The 21,680-nt window shown below is 33.6% G+C and overlaps 1 protein-coding gene across 2 annotated transcripts in view; it reads left to right on the forward strand.

The window, feature by feature from the left end:
• Positions 1-21,680, forward strand: part of Myo81F (unconventional myosin 81F) — a 298,353-nt gene that overhangs the window by 88,924 nt on the left and 187,749 nt on the right. For both annotated transcript variants that reach the window (XM_035376215.2, XM_085806755.1), the window contains exon 2: positions 13,876-13,985. In XM_035376215.2, the coding sequence (XP_035232106.1) occupies positions 13,876-13,985 (110 nt within the window). The remainder of the gene's footprint in view (positions 1-13,875; positions 13,986-21,680) is intronic.

Below are 21,680 nucleotides of genomic sequence, written 5' to 3' on the forward strand. Positions count from 1 at the left end.
ACTTTTTTATTTAGAAAAATAGAAATGAATATTTACAATTAAAAAAATGCATTTTTATAAGCGCCACATTTTCGAAAATTAGCTTTAAAAAATCTACTGAATTATTAATCCTGAATATCATTGCAGTCTTCTTTGTATTTTCTGTACCATAAACTGTGAATTAATTGATATTACAGGGAATAGGGTACATATCACCGGGTCCGCACCAAAGTTGCATATCTCCGAAATCGTTGCTGTCGTAAAAACACTTTTGAATCTTTGATACGGACTTTGTTTTGAGAAAAATCAAATAATGACTTGTTATGTATATATTTATCTTATAGAATATGGACTCTTATTTTTAATATAATATAAATTAAGACAAAATTCTTTTGAAACATTAAAATTTTTGTTTGTTGTATAAAACCCGTTCAAAGAAAGTTTTTTTTTTTTTTTTTTTTTTTTTTTTTTTTTGTTAAATTTAAATAAGTGGGTGTAAAAAAAATCTTTGTATTTGTCGTTTCAATTAGAAAGAAAGAAAAAAAATCTGCTCTATTTCATATGTAGAGATTACGAGCACTTATATGAAACTGTAAAAACCTTTTTTTACCACCCGGCTTCTGGAATAACATAAGCACGATCAGTGAAGTAAGAGCAAAAAGTAAAAGTAATGACTAATCAATAGTGCATACCTATCCCGCTTGTGCTAATTAATCTTCAGCTTCTTGATGAAATTCTCCTCTCTCTATGCTGATGGTATTGATTGGATAATGTAATTTATTCTCTTCGGTGGAGTTTTGTAAAACTAAAAGAAATTTGGGGCTTTCTCTATTTTTACTATTAAAACCCGGGATGTATGTGAAAGCTCCAGATATATTGAATGAGTAAAGAGAGATGGAAAGAAGATTTTTACTTTAAAATGTTTTTAGTGTAGGCATGGCGAAATTTTTGAGTTTTAGTTAATCAATACATATATTTTGCGATTAAAATTTGAATTATGTCCATTTTGCATTTTATTAATATGTATTCTAGCTTTACATTAAATTCAAATTTTATCTTGTGCTTTAAAATGTAATTATTATTATATATAAATATCGGGTCATAAATCAACGACTCATACCGAGTTCAAGATTACATTTTTTGAAACTGTCAGCTTGTCTTAAGATTAAAAAAAAAAATAAAAAGAAGATTCCATTAATTCTTGTTTACCCACGCAAACTTCAAAAACCGCTGAGATAAACAGCTGTGCAGGAAGAAAATTTATAATACCATGTACTGACGCAAGCTTGTAACACATATTTTATTGTTAGAAAATTTACCACGTTTGATAATCGGAACGCCTTAACATATGTGAGTGTCTACGACTATTTTATAGCCATTGTTTTTCAGTTCTTCAAAGGCCAGCCGAAAGAAGCACGTAAGAGAAAAATTTCTCTAAACTTTTGCGGCAAAAAGGCAAATTATTAGTTTTACAAAAATTATTATTAATATTCCTGGACTATATAACTCTTATAGCGGCTAGTATCCGCCACTGGAATATATATAACTTTAACTTTGCTGTCAACATCCTAAGAAATAAAATCATTTTTTGCAATTTCTGCTTGAGGAAACTGTTAGATTTCCAAAATACCAAAATTGAAACAATCACAAAAGCTGTATATGTAAGTAGTATGACAATAGTAGTTTTAAGTAAGCTTAAGACAAGCTATATATGTAAGTACATGAATTAGTTTAGTAATGTGTAGATGTGCAAAAAATATAACAGTATCGATGATAAGTTATTTGAATGATAATCACATTACATATGCACACACCAGTGCCAGTTAAATTTGGTAAGATTCGCAAATATTGATATAACAGTGAAATGACTTACAATGCCTGAGTGGTTAAGATTGCTGAACTAATACATCGACTCGGGTTCGAATCCTGGCAAATGGATTGACTGCATAAATGCTTACGTAGTTTCCCCCATGTTGAGATGAATGTGAGTCTTCCCTTAAAAAGTTTTCCGCGAATACATCCATCTCATAGGCAGGTAGTCCTTATGTGCTTTGTTGCATTCAAATGAATAAATATAACTAACAGTAAAAGATATAAAGTATTGGCACAAATTCTGGTGTATAAACCACCAATAATATAGCCAAGCAAGTATAGTCAATAATAAAATCTGTATAGCAGTAATAGCCTATAATAATGAATACTGTACAATTTAATATTCGCTTCAGTCACTTTAAGATAAGATATATTACCTGAAAAAATATTGAAAGCTCCATCCTGGGAAAAAATTGCATTTCTTTGTCTCGCATATCTTGTGAATTTCATACTCTCATAATAAATTTTTTAGGTATGTATGTTCGTGTGCAAAATTAAGGGAACTTGTACATTGTATCGAATTTCTGAAAAACTAATGGGCAGATTTTAATGAAATTTAGATTGATTATACATTTATAATAAAGAAAGCGATGCACCATGCAAAAGTCTTTTCATGTACACATGATTATCAGCAAAACTCATAGCGCACGGATGCCCAAAATCTACGTTCTGATATAAAATGGGAAATGAGTCTAATGTGAGGTATGGTCTCCTCTCACAGTAGCGCAGCGTGATGGCATATTGGACAAAGGCAGTTGGAGTCCCTTTGGCAGTCGATCCCACTCCTGCAGCAGTCCTCTTAACTCCCTGATGGTCCTCGGAGACGGATGACGAAATGAAATTGTCGTCCCAAGAGCGTCCCAGACATGCTCTTTAGGTTTAAGATCAGGAGATCTCGCTGGCCAATTCATGAGATGAATATCGTTGTTTTCTAGGTAACCGTCAACCAGCTGAGCCTTGTGTAGACAAGCGTGTATTGTTCATTAACAGGAACCCAGGATCAACTAATGGGCAGACTAGTTTGCCCAACTGCGCCCCTGAAAAGTCGAAAAATAAGGTTCTAAGATTTCTTCTCTTTACCTCATAGCAGTCAAGAAGCTTTTGGCAAACACATGCAGGGGTGTGCGGCCGTCCAACTAATGCCTGTTGAAAGCCGTGCACCTCCACAACCGTAATGATCACTTTCCCTGATGAGGGAAGGATGGTATCGTATTCGAGGAGCTCTACATATACAGGTAAGGATCAGTGTCAAAACTGAATCTCACTGATATGTAAAAAGCACGGCGCTCCACTGAAGTCTGGTCCAACGCGCATGTTGTCTGCACCATGCTAAGCGCGTTGTCTTGTGTTCTGCAAGTGGGCAAGACGCAAACAGCAGGTCTTGTGGCATATAGTACAACCCTATCTCATGAAGCCTTCGGCCAACTGTAGGCAATGGAACTGGGTTTTCAGAGGCAGCATTAATAGAATATTCTAAATAGAAATGCAATTCAACTCCAGTTACTGAGCGAATAAAACTACAGAACGGTGACATTCGATATGGATTCAGATCCTGGCGAACTGACTGGTTGCATGGACATTTTCGTAATTATTCCCATGTGTAACGATGCTTTGCCATGTGTAGCGGTGCTTTTGTGTAATGGTGCATGTGTGCTTTGTCTCAAATAAATGTCTGGCCAAGTATCTGTCTTAATTCTGCAATTAATATCTTATTTTGGGCTGTTGATAATCAACTTTCAATCTCGTATAATGATTTGCAGATACTTATGTTCAATGAAATACAGCTTTAGGACCACTGGTAAAGAAATACCATCGAAGATAAAAGTACAAGCTGAAGAAAAATCAAAATCGGTGTATAGTACAAGAATATGTAAGTAATATTTTTTTTATCGAGAAGGTATTCTTGTATCCTTGTTGGGGATGAGAGAAATTTGAAAGTTATTAAGACAGCCAATGTTTTCTGAAAATTGCTGAAGGATGTCGTTACGTCTTATCGTATGCGATCATTTATCATTTACTGCAAAACGCATCACTTTGGTTGCTATAAATATTATATACATATTTCATCAGATAATTGAAAAAATGAGCATCTGAGATGTCACTTTCACTGTCATCATCAAATTAATCCATTTTGCCATAAGATTTGCAATGATGCCACGTTCATTCTCATTATCTTCAAATTTATTCATTTAATATTGCCACTACGTGTCTTCGAGAGGAAGTCACTTTAAGACAGTTTTTATATGTAAAATTGGAAATTTTTGGATCTCCCTATAACTTATATGTTTTCCCCTATATATGTTTTAAACATAAAGTTGAATTTTTATATAATCTCAAGAATGAAATTGGATTCTTAGCATGACATATCAGAATTACATTTTAATGTATGTTATTTTTATAACAGAATGTATAATATTACCTTTTTAAGAGAAGGGAAAAGGATTGATCTTGAATAAATTCTAAGAATTTGTTTTTATTAAACAGTAGAAGTGTTATCTTTCCGATACTGTGCATTTGAGTTGCTGATTGTGTTTAATATTTGCACAACAGCCACATCAGCATAGGAAATAACCTGACGTATATCAAGTAAAGTTACGAAGGGGAATGTTGAGTATCGATTCTTTCTCCCCGATAAATCGATTAAGCGTCCCCTTCGTTGGAACCCCGGAATCGAATCATTGTCGCAATTCACAATCGATCTTTGTCCTAGACAGACGGGTTCCACACTCATGTTGGTTGAAGCAAACATTGTGGAGAGGGCGTGTCAGCTTGACCCTTGCCCGTATTCCAATTAATTGAGTCATGGTTTGAGGAACTATTAAGGAAATGATGATACACGGACTCAGAGTTTCTGTGATTAGATTCTAGCGAAGGCACTCTATGCGCTGCGTCTTAGCGCATGGCTTGATAAGTTGAAAAAGCTTGTAGTCCTACACGAGTCTCGTATAATGAGAGAATTTCTCTTGTTAACTTCTCAAATTGGATATTGGTCTAATTAATCTCAATCTATGCTAATGTTTGAATGTAAATTATTAAAATGCTCTGTTTGAGTACATATTTGAAATTAAGATAGTTTTAATCATTTGTTATTTATGCAATTCCTAGATACCTAGTCTATATTAAATTGCAATGTTTGGAACTTCCTAGTTGTAATATGAAGTTCTGAATGTAAATTGAATTTTTTACGTATGAACTCAAATCTGAGTTACTACTCATCCATTGTATGGAAACTGTAAATAACTAACTGCCTCTTTCTGTCCACCACTATGTTAAAAATCTTTCTCCATTCTTCTTCAATACCTCTAAACTGCTGACTTTCCATGAGATAGGAAGACTTCCATTATCTCCTCACTTAGAAGGAGGGTAGTTGGAGTGTTTCGGCTGTTCTTTTTGGTAACTTATTAGGGAAAAACGGTCGTGACCGCTTAGCTTGGAGCATTCTGCTTGCTTTGGAGTTTTCTGCCTTTTCTGCAGTTCTCAGCACAAAAAAAAGGGCAAAAATTTCTTTTTTCATGAATTATTGGGAACCTTTTAACTTAGTTCTCTAAAAGAGATAAAACTCGAGTCTCCTCTCTATTATTTTTTCTTTTCTTAAGAGTTCCCCACTTTAATCGAATAAGCATCGGACTTGATCTCGTTCTTAACTTTCACTTTTCGTTGAACTTTTCTCGTCAGATGCCTTTTAAGAAGAAACTTTTTCGCATCCGTTTTACTTTGCTGGTGCAGTTTAATCTTTTCACCTTATTTGTTCTGCTTGCCAGCTTTTTCTTATCTGGAATAGAAGTATGAGGAGCATTATTAACCTGGAATCATGTACAGTATATCAATAAATATTATTTTATAATCGAAATTAATACGCTTGATTAGTTATGAAATTTCGCATCAGCTCTTAATTATTAATAACAGAATACGTGCCTTAAAGTAAGAATGTTCTTTGATAGAAGATTCATATATTTATAGCTTTGTTGTTCAAATATTGGAAATGAATGTTTGATAAATATGTAACTTTTTAAAATTACGAGTCAAACTTTAAACAGGTTAATTTAAAAAATACCTTAAAGGAGGGGGGAAATGTTAAATAATTTAAACCTTCACACGTTTCTGTATTTTTATCATTGCATTTATCATTTATTTATTGCTTTGTTCGTTAAACAGGGAGAAGAATTGCTCGATAAATTTCTCTTTTTTTAAAAAGGGCAAGAAAGAGATTAAATATTTTCAACTTCAGTACTTTTCTGTATTTTGACCATTGGTTAAATAAAGTATAGAGTCATTAGGTTAATTTGAAGCAGGAGACATGAAAAATGAGCAATGCCTAAGCCGGGACTCGAACCTGGATCTCTCTAACACGCGCCAAATGTGTTACCGTTGCACCATAAATTCATCCAGAAAGGAGGGAGAAAATACCTTATAGCAGGGTGTTTGATATTAAATGGGCCAAAATGAATAGCATAATTCTGTAATCGATTTATTTAGTCCAAACAAATTGATTATGAAACTACAATTAATTAGACAAGCTTTACCTGGCAACACCGAAAAATCTTCTGGTTACGAAATCCCTGCTAGAAGAAGCATTGTTAATCAGAATTTTTCCATGCATGCCGGAGAAAGCGTATTATGTTTTGGAATGCACCAATACATCATCGGTTATCGTTCAAAGACGTTTTCGCACAAAATTTGCTAAAGAACCACCGTATCATCACAACATCGAACGGTGGGTGAAGCATATTCAAAACAGGATCTGCTTGTTTAAGAAAACCAGCCCAGGACGAACAGCAGCCAAAACTGAAGTGGTTGCGAAACGTTTTTACGAAGTACCACGAAATCAACGCATCGTGCGAGTTCTGAACTCAATGTGCCTCATGTAAAGTGTGGTGTGTGTTACGGATACGTCTACAATTCCAGCCATATATCTTTTAGATGATGTTGATAGATAGAAGATAAGCTGGAGGTAGATAGTTTCGCGAACAGACTTACGGATGAAGCCACTTTTCACGTTTCTGGCAAAGTTAATCGCCATAATTTATGATTTTGTGGCATGAAAACCGCGTGGAGAAATGGAACATAAGCGTTATTCCCCAAAGGTGAGCACCAGTACCTGGACGATAGTCTACCCCATCGCTGATTGAACGTGCTGTGTCAAACGATATGTCATATTTGTTACTCCACCGACATCCCCAGAAAACCCCTTGTGATTTTTTCCTCTGGAGTTTTGTTAAAAAACAAAGTGTTTGTGCCCCCATTTCCTCCAGGACTTACAGCAGCTAAAGCAGTGGATAACTGCAGTGCTCGAATCATTAACAAAGGATATTCTATTACGACTGTGGCAAGAACTGGAATAACGTGAAATAGATATTTGCTGTGTCCCGGCGGAGCACACTTAGAAACCTCCAGGAACTTGGATAATATAGTTTCACTAGAAATTTTATTTATCAAAATAAAATTACAGCGTTCATAGATGCATGCTTTCTTTTTGTCCCATTCAATATGAAACACCGTGTATAATTCATAGAAAAAAATTAGAGATTATAAAGAACAGTAGGCAATGTATTTATATTCATAAAACTAATAGCCTGATGTTTCTCAAAATTTATTACAGCTTTAGAGTCAAGTATCATAGTTAATTGATGATCACATCTGCGAATTTTTTCGTTAATTACATATTGATTTTAGAGATAAAGGGCCTTTTTTAATGTAACTTGCTTTCAAGGTCTAGTGTTTCATTTTACGTTTGTATAAAATCCTCATACAACAATAACATATGCATATATTTTCATATATTTATCTTGATTCATATTTTTTCCGGTTTAAATAGAAATTGAATTAAACGTATTTTATATTTTCATCTGGGAAAGTCTCTACTATGGACGCATATTATAGACAGAGTATTTACTGCCTGAGGCATACAAATGTCTTGATTTAAAATGGCAATACTCTGCGCGGTAAATCTTAAAAATAAATTAATATACAATTACTTCCTTTTTTCTATATTTTTATTTGCATTGCCTTAAAAAAGTAACTTTTTTTAAATGAGCACGAAAGTTCACGCCTTGAAATATATCCCAAAGGATTTATTGTAAATCTGCTAGTTAGTTTGAGATAATTTCGTGGTGAAGAAAATCTCGTACAATAGTTTTTATTGCCATTTAACTTTTGAATCATTTATTTTTTATCCAAATACGTGGAAAATATTAGGGAGCGGAATATAGAATATTGAGAATGAAAAGAAAATTCATTATTCATTCTACGTATTTTTAGTTTTTAAATTATTTTGATAGTAACTTATGAATCCACCTTATTATAAATAGTATTGTCCCATTAGATTAAAAAGATTGGTTAAGGTAAAGGGAAAATTTTGTACTTCATTAAGCAATATGGAAACAGTATGCGTTTTCAATGGTGTGTTAAAGAAAGGATTCATCGTGAATTAATCCACCTGTAGATCACTACAAGGGAAAAAAAAAGAACTGTTTCGGGGAACTGCCATTGACTTCGATTGTTATGGATTACTATCTAAAATGTTGGAAACTTCGTAAACGTTTTCATTCAACAAGTTTCTGAACGAAATTTCATGCTCATGTTAACTTATGAGTCGTCCATATTCAACTTCTTTTGAGTCCACGGATTTTAAACAAATGTCTGTAACTAGTAGCAGCCTTTACTTATATCTCTAATGCAAGATACAGTAGCGGTTGGTGTGTCTATCGATTTTTATTCAACACTTTTTTCACACTGCCCACGTTTCATCGCCAGCTGTCCTGAGCATTCTTAGTCTGAAAGACTGTCATCATCCTTACAGGTGTTTTTAAACGGTGGCAAGCAGTGTTTTGAACAATAAGTTTCTCCATCCGTTATATGTATTTGGATAATAATCTTAGCTGTGTCAGTGACATTATCGAATTAAGCATATGAATGAAATTCAGGATGCAGGTACTCCAGGACTAATTATGAAATCAGAGCCAGTGATCGTATAATGGCCCCGTCACAGCACATGGAAAATATATCAATTTCGAGAGCTGTCATTTGCAACAGCGAGTAGCGAATGTGGTTACTTCTTACAGAAGCTATTTCTTGATGCTAGATTTAACTGTATGCGAGCAAATAAGCAGCTATGCTTAGAGGAGTTCTGTCGTCGCACTGAAAGAAGGTGATTGGTTTAGTCGACTTATTATTACCCAATAAAATATGGTTTGAAGTGGCATGAAAATGATACTGATGTCTGCCTATGAAGCGTGCAGAGCGCGCAACTCACTTTTATTGGACACTCAAAAGGTCGGTAGCATGTCTCGATAAGAACATTGGAAAAATAGCAAAAAAGAGCATCGATGACGTTATCTTTTAATGATCCGTAGGCAGAAGATACCTTCTATAGGTATGGATGTGTCTATTCGGCTCATGTTAAGACGGCTTTACACTGTACTGTATTTCCAATAGGTTATTTTTTCGTAAATATCAACTTACGCGCGACTGTCTCTCTAACCCAGTTGCGAAATTTAGAGCATCAGATCGAATTCTAAAGCGGTGCCTATTCACTGCTAACCTTTTTTTTTATTGTTGAAATACGTTTTAAAGTCGTTTGCTTGAAATTTTTACAGAACGCTCAACGGATTTCCTTTTATAGCATTAGTAGATTGAAACTGGTGATCATAAAAAAGAAAATTTCAACATTGAAATAATAATATTGAAAGTCGCATTGTGCCCCACCAAGTGAATACGGAGCTGCGTTTGTTGAATTTTTGACCAAAAATTATTTAAGAACAACAAAAGCATTGTGAACAGTGCATTTTGGTTATAGGAAGTAGAGTTATATCCTCATAATTCAGGTCGTCTTCTGCGAATAGCTTCACGCTAACGCTGCAAAATACTTGAATAATAATTCCTATTTACAATTTAGCCTGTTAGAAATTCACGATGAACAGCCCTACGGTAATCGAAGAAAACAATCAACATTACTTGATGTTGTACCGACTCTGAGGGGTCTTGAAAATCTTGCTTCATATCTGTGAGCCGTTTCTGTATCAAAACCGTAAATTCGTGTTTGCTCGCTAAGACAAACATGGACAGACTGTGAAATACTCGGATTGTGGAATGGCAGTGTTCAAATGGCTTTTCCAGAACCATTAAAATACGCTGTTATATTTGAAAAAATTTACCGTTTTTGAAGCAAATGGAAAAACAACATTCTTAAGTCGAATTGATCTTTCAAAGCTATAACACACAGAAACACTTTTTTTGTTTATAAAGCGTTGTTTTGTAAGTCTTCTGCGTATTTCAAATGTTTTTTTAACAGAAATTCCATTGCCCAAAACAAAATTTAATGAGCTGTTGAATGAGCAAATTATGAAAGTTAAAATTTCTGAGAAAACCTTCCACGTGGGACAAAAGAAGAGAATAAGTAATGACAATGCAGACTTTTTCTTCGATTTATTAAAATTTTCTTCAGATAAAATTTAAAATACACGTTTGTTTGTATGTAGCTATAAATTTTATACGTAAATGCAAAATTTGTGTAATATTCGTACACTGGAGAGAAATTGATAGAAATAATCTTAATTACGGATTGTAGATGCTCATCAAATAGTTCGTTCTTTTCCTATTTAATTTTCAGCTGTGAAAAAAGTGCTGTTCTCATATTCCCAAATAAAGCCATTATTCTTAGTGCAAAAATTCGTAACTGAGCGTACTTAATTTTTGACAGGTAGGAATAGAAGATAATTAAACCTGTGCCTTTGTATCTAAGATTTATATCACATTAAATTAATTAGCTCCATTCATAGGTTTGTTTGTTTAATAAATCTCATTAGTTTTGAATGGTAATGAAAATATTGTAAACTAGGACTTCAAATAATTAAAATCTTTGCAACAAATACATAATTGAAATGTATTTCTGCGGGCCGCAAAATATTCGGGATGTTGAAAGGGAAACTAGTTCGCATTTACGTTACATGTGGACAATAACACTGAAATGCCAAGAATCCAACATCTTCAACCCCGAAATTGGATGGAACGTTTGGTCTGTCGTTACATTAATTAGTAACGATGTCCTTAGCTATCTTTGTTCCTTTAACAACTTTATAACAATATGCAGAACGTACGTAAGCGTATTTTATTGTAATTCGCAATATCACGTGTATGTGCTATCTTCCGTTATTCGTCTGAAATTAATATAAAAAAGATAAATCGAACTATTTAATTTACTAATAAATAAATCCAAATGTTATGAGAGTTAATTTCTTTTCCCTGCTGAGCACTAAAAGAGCAGCAACGTGTAATCAAGAATTTTCTTCACACGATAAGTGAGGAAGTAATACATGGATCTACTATCACTCATCTTTAAATTAAAAAATTTTGCGATAAAGGGAGCATATCCATAAACACCTTTCTTGATAGCTTTTATGCACGAAACTTTTAAACTATATAATTCCTTACTTTAAATGTCATCTTTTTCATTCAAACTTTCTTTTTAGGTAACTTATGATGATCTTCCTCTTCCATAAATTATAAAAGATATAACGTTTTTGTCTGGATCAAAAGCGCTTCAAAAAGCATAAATCAGATCCTGTGGCTGCTTTCCGAACACGCGAGCGTAGGAAATTGGCTTTTCGTGGGTATTAAATTCGAAATTCAGCAAGCCTTCACAAAGGACCTTTGATAAAAAATGTCAAAAAATACCTAAATTGTGAATAAATGCAAGTGAATGTCATTTCCCATCCTTAGCGTTTTAGAACTTTCTATCGAAATACCCTTCTTTGCGCGATTCTGCTATTTTATTTTATCAGGTAAAGCCTAGTTGGTCATAAAAAGCAGTAAGGGCGGTCATTTTCTTTTGCCATTCTGGTAGAAATGATGATGACGGCAATGAAATAGGTTTTGCGTTCCTAAAGTCTATTAAGTAGCAGCATGATGCGTTCATGGCTCTTATCCGTACGATGTAATTAATTCATGGCGAAATATATCAGACTGCTACAGCAGAAGGGATGTGTGGTCGCGGATTAGGATTTCTGGTCGAAAGATTCTTAATTCTTGTTTTCTTTCCTGTCGCAAATTTTCGTCAAGATGTTTATTATTGCGTTTGATATTACTGCTGAATTAGCGTGCTTGACTGAATATTCTCTTTTTTTATTTGCCTTGTTACAGGTTTGACGTTTAAAGATCTTTTTTTTTTCCTATTTCATTTCCTTTTCCACAGTTGAATTAAAATTATTAATTTTTTTCGCTTGAAACAAAATTACCGTCTCTGATTTGAAATTGCCATTCTTTTTCTTTAAAAAATTGCCAAGTTCCGCCAGAGTGGTAGCGATAATACCAAAGTACCTGGAGATTAACGAATTTTGCATATTTAAATGATTATTATGTGAGAAGTTCAGATTTTAAAGTGTGTTTGACTATTCCGTATTTAATAATGGCTCATACTAATACATTTGATCTCATCTTCAAACTGAAATTTAAAATTTCGTTTCCTTCAAAAGAAGCAAATCTTTACATATCAGGGAGCAGTGAGGGGAGGGGAAAAAATCGTGATTACAGTGTAGTAGTAGTTCTGAGGCAGTGGTTGTCATGACCGAAATATGAAAAATTACTTTTAAACGCATGATTGTTATGACGGAAAATTGTTGTTGGAATTAATATTGAATTAAATTAATAATTATTATTGAATTGACATTAAATATGGAAGCTCGTAAGTAAGGTTTCAAAAATATAACGTGTGACGCAATTCATGAAATTTTTTCTTAAATTTAATTAAAATTCATGAAATTTTACACTATTAATGTAATAATGGCACCTAGGCACTATCACGTTTTTAAAATACTATGTTGGCCTACAGCAGGGGTAATCACATTTGTTATAGCTGCCGTCCACTTTGTAGATAGTAAAATTTCTTTCCGCTCAGGGGTTCGCAGTAATTTAACTCAGCACAAGCGCAAAGTAATTTTTTTAGTGGAGGTTTAGTAAAAAATATATAATTAAATTTATTCGTTTATTTATACTTTGCGTATATTTGTAAATGACAGAAAACTGATTAAAGAATGAAGGCGTATAAAAGTGCGCTGCCCACGGGAACGTATATATATATATATATATATATATATATATATATATATACATACATGAAACGGCTACGTCGATTTGCAAGTGTCATCATCTGAACTAAGATACTTTTTTCCTCGTACACAAGGTAGGTTATATATAGCTTTAACCTGCCTCTCAGAATATTCTCGGGAAAACCGCTAAGAATGCGTTCTGGAATATTCTCGCTCCGTTTATGGCATATTGCCAATTTTGTCGTCAAGCGGGCGATTTCACCCCAAATCTAGCAACTCTGCCTTTCCCTGCCACTTTCTGGTAACCCTAAATTCGCGTGCTTTGATGGGAAGCTATCTCACCGCGAAGCAACAATCTAATTTGGCAACAATATATATATATTTATGTAAGACTGAAAAAAAATATGAAAGCAATCTAATTTTGCAATAGTCCTTTCCGTTCTAAAAATAGTAACTATTTATAATATATTAGTCTAAACTGCCTAATTTCAGAATTACTAGCATCATGCTTTCTTACGTAGCTCTGCAATGCAGATACCTCTTATCCAATCACAAATTAAAATTTCTATTAAAGAACCGAATCTTTTTGACTTTCCCACGTTTCTTCTGAATGAGTAGTTACTTTCCTCGCTTGCTAGGCTACTGCTAACACGTTACGGTCAATTTCTGTCTTCGCACTAAACCACCTTCAGTCCATTATATATATAGTATCAGTCCATTATACTGTATTATTCAGTCCATTATGTTATCTGGTAGATGTATTACATATAGTACATAAATGTATGTGTGAGTGTGTTTCGATCTTCTTTGATCTTCATCATCGTGAGCGATGGGGACCAGGTAGACTACGTCAAACTAAAACACTTGCGGCTGAGAATTTGTAAAATAAAGTGAAATCAATTCGGTTTTGTATTTCATGTTGATGTTTGTAAGTAGCTTTTGTATGACTATTTTGTTTTTAATTACCTACATATTTTTACAGGTGGTTGCCTGCCGGAGGATGGGGTGCCGGATATGACTGTGATTAGTGATATAGATGAGCAAGGCATCAATACTAACCTCAAGACACGATATCGGAGGGATCATATATACGTATCCTTTTAAGTTTTCTTCTGTTCTTGATTGCTGCTCGATTTTTATATTGTTCTGAGAATATTTTAGTCGTTTAGTAATGGTTTTTAAGAGGTAAGTGAAATTTTTTTTTATCTGTATTGAAAACAATACGCTTGGTGATTTTTGTATCATTCTAGTATAGTTGCACATAAAAAACGTGTACAACCAACTGCCTTGGTTTTTTTATGTTTATATAGCTGAATTATATTAATGAGAGTAATCTATTTTGCACGAAAGTATTAATGAATGTATACTTTTTAAATGGTGTCAAACAATTCAAAATTTCTTACGCTTTATCATATATATATAAATTAAAGTAAAGTAAAAAGAAAAAACGATAAAAAAACCTATGTGGTCAAAAACTTTGCGCATTGTGCTGCAAAATTTAGAGAAAGGTTAAAAAAAATCCTAGTTCGTACGCTAAAAAGCTGCTTAAATAGTGTGTTTCCGTGAAAACATTAACATAAGCAAAATAAGTTGCAATAAAATGTGTTACAAGATAAAAAAATATAACATTTGAATATTTACAAGTAAAAATCAATACTAATAGTAAGCAATATGCTAATCATATATATATGCTATGATTTTGATTTAATGGTTGTTTTTTGCTTATCAGGATGTTATGTTGTAAGAAGAAATTAGAAACACTGAAATTTTGTATTCGCTCGTGAAAGTTTTGTGTAATTCTACTTTAAAGCTCTTTTTTACAAGAGTATTATTATTACTAGCATTTAAAGATAAGTCAAAAATTCAGTTCGCTGTTAATGATATGCAGAAAAAGTGATAATTGGCATATATTTAACTGTCGGCAATCTGTGTTCTTAGTTATATTATGTCATACGTGATCTCGAAAAGATCCAGGGAAACCCAAAACTAATGAGAAAACTAATTTTTATTATATATTTTAATAGTATTTTCTCTGTCGGTTTGAGCAGAATTATTTCTAGTTGAGTTCAATTTTTGTAAAACCTACGTGCTGTATCCTATCCGTGTTTATATCTTATTTTGAATCTAAATTACATGCAGACGTACCTAACATGGAATTTAATTAAAATCAAATCAGAATCAAATACACCTTAATTTATCTCTGTGCCCATGTTACGTTGAATTAAACCTTTATCTATAAGCCATGTTTATTGAAAACTTCGGTATCCATGTAATCGTTAAAGGACAGATGGAATATCTTTACGCTAAGATAAATCGAGGCATGAGGATTTTAATGGCAAATTCTGCTGAAGATCATCGGTAATATTCACGGCAGTAGTAAATTAAGAAAAAAGATCATAAAAAAATAAGTTTTGCCATTATCAATTATGTAATTACTGTTTATTATACTGTCAGTTATTATTTATACTGTCAGATTACGAAATTACTTAGGATTTATATATGGTAATATAAAGATGATTGTGTCAGCATTTACTATTCCAACACAGTTGACACGTAGATATTATATGCTTATCCTAAAAAGAGAAATTTGGTGCGGGAAAATAGAAACTATGAACATAAATACTGCAACGAAATTTTAAATTGCTCTACTTCCTGTGTTAATGCTCACTAATCGCTGATGCGAATCACTTGATGTAGCCACCAGATTTCTTCTGAAGAGGGTTTTTCTTATTATTCCGAACATGAATAATGATGCAGAACAAGCATGTTCGTTGTGGCTTATCTTTGCGTCTCACGAAAATTATTGTATTTAGTTTGAAGAAAAAAAGAGTGACAAAGAACAAAATTTTGTGTTCAAGAGAAAAAAATTTGCAAAAGTGTTTTTTTTTTCCCCAGTTTGGAGGATATTAGGAATATATCATCCATATTCGAATGGATTATTATTCAGTGATGGAAAAAAAGGGAGATTAGGAAAAGGGGGAAATAGTTTATTATTTTTAAAGAGTGGACATTTATATTAATAGATATGACCTTGATGTCTGATGCATTGGCATGATTACATAGACATATTATGAGCCCAGAGCATGGTTATGGAAGACTAATCGTCGAATAGTGCCTTAATCAAATGTCATGCTGGGAGACTGGCCTGTTGTGTGACACGGCGTCCATTAGAGTAATATGAAAGGCTATTTTTTAAGTGATCTCCACATGATTGATTACTATCTTTTCCGTTTGAATCATGGAAGCAATTTGGATTGCTTAGTACGTCTTATTAAAAAGTTCTCAATTAAAACACAAAGTAACTTTCGTTACCGTTGCAGAAAAGTAAAAGTTATTATATTTTCTATACCAATTAACTAACTTTTCCTTAAAAAGTTGATATTATTGTATTTTCCTCACTAACATCCACCAAAAACCGTGATTTATATGAATAATTATACCTCCCTTACCTGAAGTATTAATTCCACAATCATTCTGGAATGAAATGCAATCCTTATCCTAGGATATCGTATTTTTTATCTTAGGGAAATCTTTGTAAATTTTTTAATTATAGTTTGTTGGTTTTTTAAAGATTTTAGGTAAAACAATACTTTAGTTAATAGTTCTTAAAGTGTTTCAAATATCTATTTAAAGAGAATTACAATTTTAAGCTCAGAAAAAGTTTGCTACATTTACAATTCTTTTTACTGGAAATGTGCACAGTTTTTCTTATTATATACAGTTAAATGTTTTTCATAGAAACTGTTGTTTGGTGTTGCCTGTAGTAGGCATGGTGTTAAATTTGCAAGTTTGTCATCTAGTGGAATGACATTTAATATATATACCACCCGCTGTATCTTTGATAACTTGCTAATTAATCTTTAGTCATTAAATGATAATCTCTTTAGCGTTAAAATCATGAAATTTATATTAAATTACTCGTGAAGGTATGGTATTTGCTAGGGCCAGAGCACGAGTGTAGCGATAAGATACTTGTATCAGATGGAACCTCTAGAAGGGATGCCAAACCACTAAGTCTGTTAATAACAAAGTTATTAATAGAATCCCTATGCTGTTTATATACTGCGGAGAAAAATTAAAGGAAGAACTCGTGCAATTTTGATTTTGCAGCCCTTGAACATTTAACTTGCACAACATTTTTGTTTTCTTACATCATTCCTGACATACATTCAAAATTCAGAATTGCTTGTTTCTGCAAAAAATAAATAAGAATACAGGGGAAATGGTGACTAGCGCCTTTAAATTCCCGAAGAGAACAAGATAGGGTCTACAGCAGCGGTTCTCAATCTTTTGACTAACGCTACCATCTAAACAAGGCCCACCAGCGGCCGAGCGGTAAAGACGCTGAACACTGGTAGTTCGGTCTGAGGTTCGAATCCCGCGAACGGGCTGGCTGCATGGGCGTTTTCGTGGTTTTCCCCATGTGTAACGTGTATACGAGCCAGTTTCCCTTAGAAAGTCCTCCACGAAAGGCATTCCTCCCTTTAGGCAGATAGCCCTCGTGTGCTTTGCCATAATTAAATACACCACACCACACCATCTAAACAAAAATTGGAAATCTTTAGTACCATCACCACTCTTGAACATAGCTCAGATCGCATAAATTTACGAGTGTTTGAGAAAAACTCAATCAGGATGTTGAAGTTTTAATTTTTGAATTTAATAGTTAAAAATACTTTGCTTCTTTGCGTACCAGCTATTTTTCTCTTGTGTACCACCGGTTGAGAACTCCTGGTCTACAGTGATGCAAGTTGGCGTCTAAGTGCTTTCCACAGCGACTGCATTCGGCAAGCAACTTCACTTAGAAGGGTCAAGAACTTCATCTCCGTATATTTCAGTGGCGCCTCTAGTGACCGAGTGCTGAATATTGGTACTGATTACTAAATTCAGTTTTGCAGTACAGTAACCAAAAGCATTTCGAGTTTGTTTCTGCTAGAATAACTTTAAAGTTGCATACTTGATAATGTTAAATTTTAGTATCAATTTATATGAAGAATTCTGATTTTTGCACACTGTGGGAGTAGGAAAGCAAATAAAATAAAATCGCTGCCTTTACAACTTTATTTGAACTATACTCAAATTAGCTTGATGTAGATTTCCCATATTCAAAGTAGTTTTACTTGAAGCATTAATATTTACACTCCGTTTTTTTTCTCATAAAACTTATCCTGCCGTGCATATGTTTGCGAACAGCTATAATAACGTTATAATGATTATATTGGTATGAATTATAAATGAGCAAAACTTTACATAAATCTTTTAACTGTAAAGCCAATATGTATATGTAATAAAATCCTGCAGTTATTTTGAAAAAGTCAATTTCTTTACATCCAGGTAGCTTCGACTATCAATAAAACCTTTCTGTAGGATGAAAATCTTTCTTTGGAGCATTCAGATAAAATATTCTCCTTGGTCATGACTCGCCTGAATTTGTATCTGCACCGAAACACATCTCGCCCATCGATCAACCAATACTGGATTTTATTTCTTGGCAGCCGTAAAAGGAAATTGAAAAAAAAAAAAAAAGGGGGGGGGGACAGTAGTGCTCTATAAAAGTACGTGCGAGTGTTCCGCGTCAAGAGTTAATGCCTGACATGCGGTCTTAAACTACTATTCCACGCCTAATGTTTGATTAGGAACTCAAATTTCTCCTTTCTTGCTCTTTTATGTACATGAATAAGGTAAAATGCTGGAATACTTCGTGTTCAGTGCTCTTATGAGAATTGAGTCATATATACTTAGCTTAACTTTGCGGCGTTTTATTGTTGAACTGGGGGAATCATTTGCGTTCTTCTCGTGTTTCTCTGAAATGAAATATAAATATTCAAGTGTAAGCTTGGTGTTTTCCCGAAACGAAATGTGAATATTTCATTAGCTTGCTGTGTACTTTTAAATGAGATCATTTTTTGCTAATGATACGATGTTTTATGCTTTTATATGGAAGGGTTAATTATTCTGTAATTTCTTTAGTTATAGTTTATGCAATGTTATCTCCTATAGATGGTAATTAATGTTAATTTTAGAGTTAATGTTAATTTAATATTCCCTAGAATTCGTCTTCCCGCTTTTCCTTTCTTTATTTTCATTTTTTTAAAAAATAAATATGCTTTAATCAAAAAGGGGATTTACTAGGGATCTCATTTATACAATTAAAATCTACTTGTTTGTCTGCTTGTAACACCATCTTCTCCGGAGTTGATTTCGAGAGAGATACCTCCCCCCCCCCCCCGATACCAAAAATTCATGGAAAGCAATTTCGACCATTCTCATTTTTGTGCGACTTTAATCAGCCGAGACATTGATTAAAAACTCTTGAAAACGCTTAAATATCGCATCCTGGAAGTTACGTTTTCGCTGAACTTCACTGCTGTTCAACATGCTGCGTCGAAGCGCGTACGAGGTGGAAATTTAAAATCGCCATCTTTTTTTCCTAAACAGAGTAAAACGTTTTATGGAACAGAACTTATAAATTTTACTTTGGCCGCAGCCCGCTCATCTGGAGGACTTGGGCTTTTTCGATAGTTTAATTTAAAACATGTTCAAACACCATGCTTCTAATTAAGTGGCTTATTGAATGAAAGAATTTCACTTGGAAGAATGATCATTAAGATTTTTAGTCAATCCACGTTGCTCTAGAAACAGGAAGGCGTACGAACTTAATTTCTATGTCACGGAACACTCCAGTGTTGTTAACAGTCGTATATTGGGAATTCACTTCACAAATGGAACTTCTAGGATTTTATTATTCACTCAAATTTCAAGCTGGATTAGGAGCTATATTTTTAGAAAGATATTTTGTTTGTGCTATGTAATGTTATGTAAGTTTATGTAATCATAACAACACTAAATGTTTTTAGATTACATTGAATAAGAATTCTTAATATATTGTATTTCTTCCCTAGAGAAACGTCAAGTACTGAACTCTAAATAGCAGTTTTTGCATTAAATTTTATTTCGGTTAAGTTTTCTCCCAGGACATTAGCTTAAAGTTACAACCTGTTCATATCCCTCCCCCCCAAAAAAAAAATGTTTTACTTTGATGTGTAAAGCATTACAAATGATTGATAATTACTTTAAAACGAAATTCTAGCCGATTTTCTTTAGATTTTCAAACGTTTGCTACAGATTTGCCTCAAGAATCCAGCGGTGATCCATTAGCATTTTGGGGTGGTTCTTTATTTTTAGAGTGTATTTTCGTTGCAGATACCTGTATTCTAATGGAAATGTTGGCTACGTCATCTGATACGACTACTTTGTTCTCTTGGAAAAAGAAACAGTTGAGTCTAGAAAATGAATCTTAAGCAGATGCTGCGTCCCAATGATTTATAGCTTTCAGAAACAGTGATTACTTCTCTGGAGGATTTCTGTACTTCAAAATCAGCAGTTAGTATAGTTTCAAAATCATGGCAACATGAGTTCCTTTACTCGAAGACCGATTAAAGGAGCATTTTTTTTTGGGGGGGGGAGGTTGTGGAGAACTCTGTTTATAAAAACAAAAATGTTTTACTTTTCTGTCTGTTGTCTTTTCTAAGTTTTTATTAAGTTTACCTTGATATGAAAAGGTGAAAAATACCTATTCCGAGAGCTTGCAGAAAAGTCAGAAATCACGCTTTTAATCCCTGATGGCTATGGTCCCTCGTAGGCTCGAAGCCGATACAACCGTTGCGGCCATACCGGTTGTCAGAATATAAAGGGAGGGAGATTTTTTAAAATTGGTTAGGAACCGGGCAGCAGAATTTAGGAGTTTGCACTGGGCCGCAGAAAGCGTAGCTCCGTCCCTGTTTACGCCAAACGATTCTTAATATAATTGAGTTTTTAATCACTAATACAGAAAATAGCAGTATTTTGTACATCCATTTCGTAGTACAAGAGCTGGAACAGTTACTTTCAATTGTGTACTTTCCAAAGGTTTTTTCCTTAATTTATATTGCTGAGCTAAAGTTTTACGTATTCGTATGATTCTTTCATGTATGCAGTACAAGTAAGTGACACTGGCAACAATCTTATGAAATAGGCCTTCTTTTAAATTTATTTTCGAGGAAACTGAAAGCAATATATATTCTCCGGATTTAACTCAAAGTCGCAGTTAATGCAATAGTTATTAAGAAACACAGGAGGAAAAACCAAAAGAAAAATAACAAGAAGAATTTACCTATATTTTTAAGCAGCTCAGTTTGGAGAATAAGTTCATCTAGTTTTGTAAATATCATCAATTTTAACTAAAGGTAAAAGAACATTTTAAAGAATGCGTATATTACTAATGTATTTCGATAACTATCTGTGGGAAATAGAGGATCAGTGGCTGTACACTTAATTTATTTTAACGATTTAACAATGCATTTTTTACTGGTGATACTCTTAAGTGATAAATATACATCATTGCAATGTGCAGAATCCTGCTTTTTCTGGGGTGCGGAGAAGAGGAAGAGTAAACAGGAGTTTTAAAATTAACTCTTAGAAAAGAAAGAAAGACAACCAGACTGATCTGTTAAGAGACCACCAGACCTCTTAAGAAAGACAGCCAGACTGACCCGTGACTTATGTAGATCAACAACGTAAGTAGAAAGTTCTGCTGCAGAACAGTAAAGTTCCCTAAAAGTTCTGATTCTGTTATTGAAGTCAGCGCCGTAAAATACATAAATTTTTATTAAGAAAATTTTCTGTGAGAAAGATTTTTATCAGCTGGGGTTTTCTGTTAGAAAACTGATAAATGTTATTTTATAAATTGCTAATTCGAAAATCATGGTGATGAATAAATTTTCCTGAATAAAAAATTTCTGTTGATTA

This window comes from Stegodyphus dumicola, chromosome 12, assembly GCF_044657685.1.
Source record: "Stegodyphus dumicola isolate Sdum_Otavi_A_Nest chromosome 12, ASM4465768v1".
Lineage (NCBI taxonomy): Eukaryota > Metazoa > Arthropoda > Arachnida > Araneae > Eresidae > Stegodyphus > Stegodyphus dumicola.